Here is a 13,047-nt window from a genome sequence, read left to right as displayed (position 1 = left end):
CAGGGTTCCACTGAACTTTCAGGATTTCTTTAGTACTCCACTTTCAAGAGCTAACCATTCTTACAAAATCCTTAGAATGGCAGTCACTATTCACTCTTGGTAATCTTGTTTTCTAATTTCAATTCCAAATCATAGAGGTTAGCTATTGTTGGTGAAGTACAGAGATCTGACTCTATCACTGCTAAGTAGAAGGACTTGGGGCAAGTTTCTTGATCAGTTTGAATCTCAGTTTCCTCATCTGAAAAACTGGGGAATTAATAGTCTTTTAGGTATGAGATGAGGATTAAATGATGTAATTTGTGTAAAGTACCAGAATTATGATAGGTACTCGGTAAATATTATTTGTAGACTGGGGGTAAGTATGAAGCTCAGTGGTAGATCACTTGCCTAAAATGCACAAAGCCTTGGGTTTGATCCTCAGCACTGCAAAAATTAAAAAATGAAATAAAATAAAATGATATTTCTATTGTTGGGAGGTAAATTTGGGATTTTTTTTTCCTCCTGTTTCTATTTCAGGGCAGAATCAGATCCATACGCTGATAGAGGAAACACTATTGGGAATAAAACTGAGGATGAGGCAAAGATATTGGTTCTACAGAGGATTCTACGAAATAAATTTATCATAAAATGGCCTGAAACTGTCAGCTTATCTGAACCGAGTCTTCCTGAGAAGATGGGAGCCACTTTCCAACACTGAGATGCTCTGAGATATGGGGAGTGTTTTGTGGTTTAAAAATCTTTGAATGTGGAGGGAAAGAAGTATTTTTTTAGAATTAAATTGCTTAGCTTTATGTCAAAAACGTAAGTATGGCAGGCAGCCAGGATAAGTCAGGACACCACATAGTTCACACCAAATGATTGGTTAAATAGACCACTGTTAGTTTGGCAAGGACTTTAGGCCCAATGTGATTTTCTTATAATAGAAGGAAGGAAGCCGATGACAGTCTCTGAAATGTCATATATATCTTTTTATTAATTCTACCATCAACTAAGAATTCATCACTCCTAGACTTCTTTTAGAAGCAAATTATATAGGAATCATTTACTTGTACATCAGAAGTCCATTTGTTGCAAAATAATAACCAGTGAGCATTAATTTAATTCTATCCCTGCTTCTCACCATATGGAATAAACGAATTACTCAAAGAGTGAATTGCTAATTCAAACTAGGCTCAGTAACGGTTTTTTCCTCTCCAAAGTGTCCTGGGTACTTCCTGAATTTGTTCTGAGCTCTAGGTCCCTTTTTTCTTTCTCTGCAAAGGTGAAACCAATGCTCAGCTCCCACAAAGACCTTATTTGTTTCCCAGTTGATGAAAGAGATGACTTGGAGGTCACATGGCAAGCTTTGAAGCTGAGAAAGTCTCTAAGAACCACAATTTTGAAAACACAATATGGGGACAGTCTTCCACTATCTGGAGGAAAAAAATGGCAGTTTGGTGGGTGTGTTAGCTATTGTTGGTGAAGTCCAGAGATCTGACTAACCTTCATGTGTGTCTCTTTTAGTTAATGATTAGAAATAAGGGTCTTATGGGTCCACATGTGCTTCAAAGACGATGTGCCTAGGCATTGAAGGGGGTACGTGCTTTGCTGATACCTTAAAATCAATAAAAAAAATTATACACATGAAGGTTTGGGTTCCAGTACTCCTGTGCTTAAAATGAGATCATGAAGGATAACTTCCTTCTGTCATGGATGTGAAAATGTATGTATGGGTGGGTACACATGCATGTGTATATCTGTATGCAAAGCCAATAAAATATCTTCTAGGTATAATCTTATTTTCACATATACATATTTTTCTACATGGAACATAGGTCAGTCACCACTCGGTTCATAAGCTGCAGGCACCCTTTGTCCAAAGGAATTCATTCCTACTGGGGGAATCCCCAACTCAGTGAGTTCTGAACAGCTCCATCTTGTCCTGATCATCCCTTTTGTACTTTGTCCTGTCTTTACCACCTAAGGTCAGCTAACCCAGTTTGGTGTCCTGAAATTAAGCAGCCCTTATACATAAAATAAAGCAGCTCAGGACAGTAATTAGGACTGCCTGGGTTCAAATCTTGACCTTGCCAAACATTAGCTGTGTGACTGGGCAAGCTACTTAATCCCTCTGAACCTTAGTTTCTGCTTGTCTAAAATGAGAACGAAACTCGACTTCATAAAGCATTAAATGAAGCACTTTAAATCTCTTAGAATTATATTAGAAGCATAGTGATAATTATAATTCAAATATATGTTACAGTATAATCGCATGAGTTCTTGTAAGAGGGAGTCCGAAGGGTCAGAATCAGAGAGGGAGGTGTGAGAGTTCACTGAGGTGCAGCTGGTTTTGAAAATGGAAGGTTTACAGATGGTTTTGAAGATGCTACACTGCTGATTTTGAAGACAGAAGGAGAGAGAAGCTAAAAATTTTCAGGTGACTTCTAGAAATTGGAAAAGGCAAGGAATCAAATTCTGTCCTAGACCCTCCTGAAAAGAATGTAGTCTTGATGACATCTTGATTGGAGGACTTCTGACTTTCAGAACTTTAAGATAATAAAATTATTTAGGCCATTAAATTTGTGGTAGCAGGAAACTAATACATCTGGTATGTCAATGCTCATGCCAGGTCTCAAATATAGGTCTGTCACTCTAAACCTGTGTTCTTCCTCTCTAGACTGCCTCTGAACTTGAAGGTAGTGTGCAGACTCTATTATTTATGTATTTATTATCTCCTAATTATTCGGCAGTTTGCATAGTCTGAGGCATGATTTACATAACTGGCAATCTCAGAAACTTTTTTTTTTTTAATTCTTCTTCTTTTTAGTGGACAGGAATGCCTATATTTATTTTTATGTGGTGCTGAGGATGGAACCCAGTGCCTCACACATGCTAAGCAAGCACTCTGCCACTGAGCTATAGCCCCAGCCCCAGAAACTTTCTTTTTTGAATAAACTGATTTCACTGGATAAAATTTCCTGAAGATGGAAGATAATACATTACTAAAGTATTTGTTTCTGACTCTCTCAAAAACTGAAGTTCACAGCCTACTGAATTGGAAGACTCCCACAGGGCACTGCAAATGCATGTGAATACTAACTTCTGCTTAGAACAGAGTGGAATAACACGTGCTCCGAAGCCCTGTTTTGATACTTTGGTGTTAAGCACAATGCTATTAATACCACTACAGTGTAATGAGGCATAACTTCAATGGTTGGCAATCCCAGAAACTTTCAAATAGATATGTCAAATAGATAAAATATATTTGACAGGGCTGGGATTGTGGCTCAGGGGTAGAACACTCGCCTAGCATGTGTGAGGCCCTGGGTTCCATCCTTAGCACCACATAAAAATAAATAAATAAAATAAACATTAATTATTGTGTCCAACTACAGCTAAAAAATGAATATTAAAAATATATATATTTGACTTATTGAATAAACTTTTCCTTTTTATTGGAATGTTATTAAAATGATTCCCCACATTTCTAAACTCTCTCAAGAGCCATGCCATTCATTGGTTCATGACCACTTGAGCTTCATAAAAATTCATTTTGTAAATATTACACTAATTTTGCAGTTAAGATGTTTTATTAGGTGGCTGTGGCAAGATTGTGAATGTTTTTAAGGGTAGTTCTTTCCTTTAATATAAATAGAGGTCCCAAATGTAGGTATGCAAACCCCAAATGAAGGAGTGAAATTAATTTTTTTTTAACTGTGGAAAATGTTCCCTCTAAAGTAACTATTCACCTACTAGTTCAAGTTTATGGATAAAATAGTTTAGATTGTGTAACATGATAAATGCAAACCAAGGACTCTTGTTTTCTTCTTGATCTTTAGCAAAGAGGCTTTCTGTGCTTTAACATATATCAGATTTATTGGGAGATTATAGCAATGAGTTATTGTTGTAAATTTTATAGTATTATTTATGCTATAATATAATCATGCTCAAAATATCTATTGCCTAGCTATTTTCAGAGCAGTTGATATATGAATCTTTATATAAGATGTATTTACCTGCCATTTAAAAATCAAGGATGTAGCAATTATTTTAACTTACTTATCATCTAGGAATACAGTTTGAGAGGGCCAAAAAATTAGCTATCTACCTGAATTACAGATGAATTAAAGGGAATTTAGGATATTAATTGAGAAAAAATGAAAAGCATCCTTATTTTGTCAACTTTAAGTTGTCATCATTGGATCACAAAAAGTTAATCCTAATGTAGAAGTAAGCATAAAGTAAAAAAAGATAATTCAAGCACCTAAAAATTATAATAAAAATTTCTATGAGGCACAAAAATGTTCTTTCAGTGCCTGTAGAGATAAAAAAAATTTGATCATCTGATCTTTGAAAAAATATTTCCTATATTGTTTACTTTGCATTGATTTATATAAGAACTATACTCTTTAGGGATTTAAAAATTACAATGTTTCTGCACTGAGATATACTTTTAAGATTAAAAGACATTCTATTCAATATGAGTCTTTTTTCAGATAAAAATCTGCATGAATCAGACATACTCAACATCTAGGCTGAAAAAGAAAAAAACATAAAACAAACAAACAAACAAACAAAACCCCAATAGTCTGCAGTCCCAGAACACCATTTTTCAGATTCCTACTTTGAAGAATTTTATGGATTGAATGATGTGCCCCCTCCATTCTGATGCTGGAGTCCTTACACCTTGGAGTGTAACCTCATATGGAATAAGAATATTGGAAATGTAATTAAAGATGAGGTTTAAAGTGTTGCAATTTCAAAATAATTAGTGTCCTTTTAAAAAAGGAATATCTGGACATAGAGTAGGACATGCAGATAGGGAGACACACATGCAGACAAACACCATGTAAAAGTTGAAGCTATGCTGTCACAAACTATGGACTACCAGAAAGAAAGGAGAAGAGAGACCTGGAACAGGTCCTTCCTGATAACCCTTATGTGCATGGCCCTGCTGACACCATGATGTTGGGCTTCTAGCCTCCAGAACTGTGTGATAATTAGATTCTGTTGTTAACCTACTCAGATTGTGGTACTTTGTCACAGCAGCTCTAGGAAGCTAGTATAGAGGACAATGCTGTATATATAGTTATTGCAAGAAATTAGACCTTCTTTTGATGTTTTCCCTCTAATATTTTGTAGGTCTCTCTTTAATGTTAGAAAACCAAAGTGAAAAGTAGCTTTTGATTCATATCTTAAATTGCCGTGTGTGTGTGTGTGTGTGTGTGTGTGTGTGTGTGTGTGGTGTGTTGGGGGGCGTCCTTCCTAAGTGATTTTGTTTTCTCATCCTTGAGAATTAGAAAGTGAAGAGCAACTTCTTAGTGGATCCAGTTCTCATGGATCTGCCTGCAGTTAGATACAAAACTTTGTATTTTCTGGAATAGTTTTGCAGTTTTGGGAGGCTGAGTTCCAGTTTTATAAATCAGGAAGCTGAATCTGATTTGATAAAATAAGAACTTAATTTCCTGTCTAGAATATACCAAGTATTATTTTATTGATTACTCAAAGTGATAGTTGAATTTAGAAAATGATTGCTTTCATGTGATATTACAAAAAATAATGCAATTGGAAAGGGAAGTGTCAGGAATACTGTTTTCACCTGATATCTAACAGGAATAGACGTATCAGATACACAGTATTAATGACTTTCATATGTTGCTTTGCTTAATCTTCTCAGGTCACTTATGAGATACAGATCTTACAATTGTTAGAGAAGGAAACTGAGACTTAGCTATTTCTAGAGAGTTGAGGAACCTTATTAGCTTTCCCACAGTTACAGAGTTTTAGGCTGTATTCCCACATAAGGCACTTGTAACATTAGTTCCTCTTATTGTTGTAATTTTTAGCATTTTGGTAGAATCTCAAATTCCTTCTTCTCCAATTTCCTTCACTTTGAAATATAATCAAAATGCATATGCCACCAGCAGAGGCTGTGATGGCACATGAAATAAATTAAACAAGAGAGCATGTGATTATTGTCTTTTTCCTTTAAATTCTGTACTACACAGTCAACATAATCTTTGATTCTAAACACTATTTTTTTTCATTCTTCTTTGAATGACATACCTTTGACTGTGTATTTCGACCAGATGAAGTCAGTGCAAAAATCTGCCTCTGCTAAAGAAGTATCATTCATGCCAGGGGCTGCCTTCATTCTTTGGGTTGAGACTTTGAAGTGCCTGTTCCTACGTGTGCCAGGCACTGAGCAGATGATAGTTTACTCATTGAGTATATTTAATTCCAGAAGAATGTACAGACAGATGGGAACATTCAAATAATTTGTAAAAGGGAGAAAGGAACACATTTGCCAGAAAATGAAACTGACTTTCTACTGTCCTCTGGTTGTAGGACATTTTAATTGTCATTTGAAGCCACTTGGAAAGACTACTCCATTTTTATTTTACTGCAATATTTCCAGAGATAATTGGGCCATCAACCAGAACTTACTTTGAGACAGATGCTTTTGTTTGAATGAGATGCAACTTGAAATGCAAAGATGTAAATGTAAAATGACACATAGAAAAATTAATTGCTAACAGTGGTACACTTATAGTCAGCAGAATTATTTGGGTGATATGCATTGTAGTTTCTTATATAATAAAGAGCGATTTACTAGTTGTGCTGAGTAGTACATGTTCTAAAGTTTCATTTGGTTGCAAACATCATTCCTGACTTAAAATGCCTAGAAGGAAAAAATGTGCATTTCACTATAGTTAAAACAAACTCTAACTGAGGCACTAGTTAAAAGTGAAAAATTTACCAGCTGTATTGGACGTTACTGGCCTTGCAATTGCCTCCGATTTGGTTTCACAGAGAAAGTCATCGATGGAGGGGCTCAGGAGGGGTCTGCTTTCTTGTTGCTCATTCACCAGCTGAGAACAAAATGAACACAGGTGTCAAAGGGCTTTGTTAAACTGCAGAATCAGATGAATTAAAATGCAGCCTTGCAACAAAATGGGAATAGCAAACCTATCAAAAAATAAAAACATACATAAATAAATAATGGGGTGGGAGCAAGAAAGAAAAAAATACTAAAGGGTGGGAATGAGTCTTTTAGCATTATCAGTGTATTTCTGATGCAGCCAAGTTTGATATTTAAAGCTTAAGTCTGTATTTCTCTCCCTCTTGCAGTAGTTTTAGAATTATCCTCTAATTTTAATATGTGGAAAATGACACTTATTGAATTACAGAGCCAATTCTCTTCCTCGCTTGGACAGAATGCTCCTACTGAGATCTGAAGCGGCAGCTGCAGACTCTGAGGTGACAAGCTCTGGTAAGGGCTGGTTAGTTGGTGTCTGTGTGGTACAAACTCATGGATCAATGTGTATGGATGAACATTCTCCTTTCCTCCCTCTTTAAAAAAGGTTTAGTCACCTAAAACACACCCTGAACATTTCCTCGGAATACTTTTGTAGTATGAAACAAATGCTATTTGAAGAGATAGAAAATAGTACATTAACCATATAGATATATAGTTTATGTTTGTGAAAATCTATTTGTAAAATAGATCCCTGTAAATCCAATCATATTTTTTCCATTAGCGTATTCTATAACTTCTGCAATCTTTCAGGTAGATTTTTTAGTGGGTACTTAGTTATCAGTGTCAGCCCACTATTTACTTTCAGTTATTCTGCACCTCTTTGAATTTAGACTTTCTCTGGTTAAGGGGGAAATATGTTATGATACATAATCCATGAATCCCTAAATTAACTGGCTTCATTTTTCAGGAGTGGCAGAGATATTTAGTTTTCTATTTGTCATGTGGAAAAGATGTGTATCAAAGTCTCTAGAATTCACTTGTATTTCAAGAGACATAATAAGAAACCAAGTGCTTTGGAATTACCAAATCAAAATATTTTGGGATTCTACTCACTTCACTTCATTGACTCTTTGGCATAGTCAGTGGTATTCTAGTTTAGAGCTGTTGGAAGATGCAAGGGACCTCAATATTAACACATATAGAGAGAAAAGTTACAATTCTGTTATTTCTAAAAGAGCAATATGGAAGTATTTTGTGGTCATTCAGACCACAAACCTTTCGTACTTTAACATATTTCATGCTATTATTTAAACATAGGTAAATATCAGATCTCCATTAGAGCTCAAAATTTTGATATAGAGTGGGAAACCTGTTTTTAATACATATTAATTTGTGAATGTTATTGAGAGATAAGCATTGAGAATGCCCTTGTCCTTTTAGTTTCCAAGTTACAGTGACAGATATTTCTTCAATTTTTGTTTAAGTGTCTAGAATCTCACAAATTTTACTAGGAACGAAATTTCCAAGATCTGCTTGGGTTTTAAATTTATTATTATTATTATTATTATTTTTGAACGTGCCTTTAAAATGGGAGTAAAACTCTGAATCTTTGCAGTTTGCTTTCTGAATTTGAATGATCTTGGGTACCACTCATCTTCTTCATATTGAAATATTTTTAAATGTTGAGGGGTTATTAGACTCCCATGCTTATGAATAAAATATACTTGGGTTTTTGTAAATACCACAGTATATTTGAATTTAGGAGTTATTATAATATTTTTCTGGCATAAAACTAAATTTTATTATTGGTAAGTATAGTTGAAAGCAGTGGTATAGAATATAATATACTAGAAAATGAAGAGATGAATAAATTTCAGTGATTCTGTGAATTCTTGTGATTGGTGATTAGTGTCCCAGAATCTGTCTCTCATTTTTAGGTAGTAAACTGTAGGTATGTATTAGTTCCCAAGGGAACCACATATTAATGCATATATCCTGGTAAAATTTACTCTTTAAACCATATGTGCTTAGTGCAACAAACCCTTCTAGTGTGGTACCACTACAGTGATATGGTCCTGATTTGCAATGTCAAATGGGATCTGAATTCTGCTGTGTCATAATCATTCATGGAAGATAAACACCACCATCAAATAAGGCACCACACTACTCATGCAATTTATTTTAATAGGCTTGCACTTAATGGAACAGTGCATTCTGATTACTGGCCTCTGGTACTAGGTCTTACTGACCCAGTGGCTAAAGTGAATAAGGCACAAAGAATACATTGTTGACTCAGTCAATACAGCTGTGACTTGAAAAGTTATGAAAAAGTATGATGTCATAACTATCTCTTTGATAACCATTATTTCTCTGATGAAAAATATAATTTCATTAACAGATAACTAATAATAACTGTGTCCTTTTAGTCATGATTTTGAAAATACAGGTTGAGTATCTCTTCTTTGAAATCAGAAGTGTTTCAGATTTCTGATCTTTTTGGAATATTTACATATATAGGTTGTGTGTATGTGTTTATATATATTATATATGTATATATACATATATATACATATATACACATATATACATAATATATAATGAGATGTCTTAGGGATGAGACTCAAGTCTAAATACAAAATGCATTTATGTTTCACATATACCTCATGCACATAGGCTGAAGATAATTTTGTACAGTGCCTCTGTTTTGATTGTAACTAGTCATGAGGTTAAATATGAAGTTTTCCATTTGTGGCATCATGTTGATTCTCAAAAAGTTTTGGATTTTGGCATTTCAGATTTCAGATTTTTGGGTTAAGGATACTCAACCTATATCAATTTTAATGTAGATAAATATAAATAACATTACATCAAAGTTTCCCTTGTACTTTTTGTTTACAAAAAAAGGACAAAGAATTTATCCCTAAATCACAACTCTGTGCAGGAATAAGTGTGAATTACTTGTAGTTTTAGAAAATTAGGGTGTTTGGTTTCTGTAGATACTTTTAGTTCCAAATGCTGAAAAACTATATTCTGATAGAATTCTAGAAAGTGAGACTTTTGTCCACATACACATCTAAATGGAAAAACAAGGAAAGGGCGCAAATCAGTGAGAGGGCTATCCTTTTATATGAGTCTGCTTTGTCAAAGGAAATAGGAATTAAAAAGAGTCTCTCATTCAAATTTCAGACATATTTTCTGGAGAAAACACCTCTAGCTCTCCCAGACTTATTCAGCATAGGAAGAAAGAACTACCAGAAGGGAGGTTGTTTAGAAAGACCCCAGAGAGACTATAGTTTTCTAGACCTCTGCCTTGAGGCCAGTGTCTCTTCCATACCTGCTGACCATACTGCACAACTTGACTATTGGGAGTATATAATGGTCCACCTCCCACCACTGTGGCGCTCCTATGGCTCTACTCAACCAATATAAACCAAAGAGAAAGAACAAACTACTTTCTGAGTCAGTTCCAAGCTGGAGCACAGCTTAGCTGTTGGGAAATGCTCCGTTTGGAGTATGAGATGACCATGGCACTCCCAGGTGAAGAGGATGAGAGGCGCCATGATGGAGAGCATGGAAAGGTAATTGAAACTGAACAGAAAGAGTTTTGGTTTTGATGGAGATGTGGAAGATGAAACAAGAGATATTGCAAAGATAAAGAGATCTTTTAAGGACAGAGGTCAGAGATAACTAGATCTTATTTTTATTTACATCCTTCTCATCTTCAATATAATGTCTGCATGCAAAAGGGGTTCAAAACATAAATGGCTGCCAAATGAGGTAGCGACTTGGCACAAGTTGAAAATATAAAATATCCATCTCAAACAGTTCAATTAAATTGTGTCTTCAGCTGCATGGATTTAAGACTATTTTAGTTGTAGTAAATACTATTTTATTTTTATTTGTACAGATATTGTACAAATTTTAATAGTTTTTTTCCCTATGCCCCCCCTCTCATTTTCAAACAGATTTATGGTTTTTCCTTTGGTGCGTTGAGAATTAATAAATCTTTTGGGTCATGAAGAAAATTTCCAAACTGAACTGAATTCTTCAAGTGATCCCTCTAAAATTCACTTCCAAGTTTTATGTCATTTTTTTTAATCCTTAGTAAGATGAGATGTATTGACTTGTTTTTGGAATGACTTCCTTTAGTTTGAAAATGCTTTATGAAATTCCCTCATTTCATCCTTGAGTACAGAGTACATTGGTGTCATAAAAATAATAAATCTGAGGTTTTTAATCCTTTTTGAATTGTAGTGAGTACAATTTTGGTCTAATCAGATTATCACAGCTGAGTTAAAAAGACTCACTTTGTTAGTTGCTAAGGCTTTTGTCTCAGACTGTTTACATTTAAAAATGTTCATCTTTTATCTGCTCTGAATTCTTCTTAATATTTGAATCAGTGCAGAAATCCTTCTAGGGCTGGGGGTGTAGTTTACTGATTTAACATTTGCTTATCATATGCAAAGCCTGGGGTTCAATCCCTAGCACAATGGAGAACAATAGAAATGGCAAAAGACCCTTCTCATGGTGGCAGATCCTTATTCTCTTTCAGGACCCCATTTAATGGACACATCGTCCAGGAACCTTTTTCAGCACCAGGAAGTGAGGGACTTTTAAAAGCATCTCCATGTTCCTATGATTTACTCTTCACTAGACTGCAACTTCCTTGAGAAGAGAGACTTTATTCAATTATATTTTTCATCCCACAGTAGCAGATTAATAAATGCTGAATGATTTTATACAGTCTAACTGAATGCTAAACTGTACAAAAGAATGATTACATGGACATCCTAAATTTCCAACTGGGTTTGAGCAATTCACAGAGAGGTCAGTTGTTCTTAGAAACATTTAGCAATTTTCTCAAAGGTATTAACTACACATCTAAGTCCATTTCCTCCCAATGTCACATTTTTTAAATGTTTGGAAATCTAGTGGTACCTAAAGGAACATTTCCAAATGCAAGTCTTTTACAACGGATGTTAAGTCTTCTACCAAGAAGTCAGGAATGCCAAGAGGGAATGCCTGATGAGAAAAATGGAAATGAAGGCCAAAGCCTGCCCTGCACCATCCAGTACCTGGGAGAAAGACCTGGGCCAATGTGAATGGGAGGAAGCTTGAAACTTCAAGACTTAACCTGACTACCTCCCCAGAGATTTTAAATCAAAGATTCAAATCTGGAGCGTTTGAGGGAAAGCAGTATTTAGATAGATGAGAACTTGCATGCAGGCTTTTTTTTTTTTTTAATCAATCAGGAGTCAAAAGACTATTGAGTCTTTATACCTTCCTTGCAATCAAATAGGCAATCAAATGACTTCAACTGAAGCATGACTTACACAGACTTGTCAGTTGACGTGGAACTATTATTAGTCACAATACACATGTAGACAATATCATTCTGCACTAATGGATTATTGTCTTTCTTAAAATTTTATCTGAAAACACATTTGCCTTAGTTAACTTGGATTACTCTAGTTTCAATTAAAAAAATTAATTATGTGATTTAAGCTCTAGAGGGCTATTTAACCAAGATGAAAAAAAAATTGTTTTACTTTTAAATGCTGTCTGTTACTTAAACTCCAGCATATGTTTATATTGCTTATTTTTTTGACTTAAATCTAAGTTTATTTATCTTTAAAGAGATATATTGCATAGCTCTTCCATTAAAAATATAGAGCAAAAGATTTATGATAATGTATCAAAAAGCAAGATACATTTTAGATGCTGAAATAATATAAAGGATAATAATCTACAACTCCATAAATTTTCTTTCAGATTAATAATCTTCAACTATTATTTTAAAGTAGCATTCTGTTTTTATATTTAAGCATTTTAGTACTTAAAGAATAATTTAAAATATTAAAACATTGGAACTAAGTTAAAAACAACTGACAAATATCTTTGTGCTGGGGATTGAAGCCAGGTTCTCTACACATGATAAGTAAATGCTCATATTTGAATGGTGATTTTAAAAATTTGTAGTAATAATATCTTTTATGATAATAATATCTTTTATCTCATTTACATGATAGAAAAACTTAAGCTATTTTGTTTCTACATGAACAAAACACAAATATGCTTGGGTATATCATTGTACATTTGAAAAATTCCTTTATCATATGTGACATTGTTGATTTAAAGTGTCATTTGTTAGGTAGGTTTTCATTCATAATTTTATAATTGAACTACTTGCTTATGGTCTTATTAATCTTATTCAAGTTCAGATATTTCTGCAATTTACATCGAAATAGTGACTATATTGTGAGAGATTCACTAATATCAAACTAAGTTAACTAATTCAATCGATTAAA

At 34.3% G+C, this 13,047-nt stretch overlaps 1 protein-coding gene across 5 annotated transcripts in view; it reads right to left on the bottom strand.

Moving 5' to 3' along the window:
- Pex5l (peroxisomal biogenesis factor 5 like) overlaps positions 1 to 13,047 on the bottom strand; it is a 166,932-nt gene that overhangs the window by 78,150 nt on the left and 75,735 nt on the right. For all 5 annotated transcript variants that reach the window (XM_027942162.2, XM_027942166.2, XM_027942163.2 and 2 more), the window contains one exon: positions 6,740 to 6,851. In XM_027942162.2, the coding sequence (XP_027797963.1) occupies positions 6,740 to 6,851 (112 nt within the window). The remainder of the gene's footprint in view (positions 1 to 6,739; positions 6,852 to 13,047) is intronic.

Source organism: Marmota flaviventris, chromosome 8, assembly GCF_047511675.1.
Source record: "Marmota flaviventris isolate mMarFla1 chromosome 8, mMarFla1.hap1, whole genome shotgun sequence".
NCBI lineage: Eukaryota > Metazoa > Chordata > Mammalia > Rodentia > Sciuridae > Marmota > Marmota flaviventris.
Note: the sequence above shows the minus strand (reverse complement) of the source record. Positions and strands in the feature narration are given on the sequence as shown.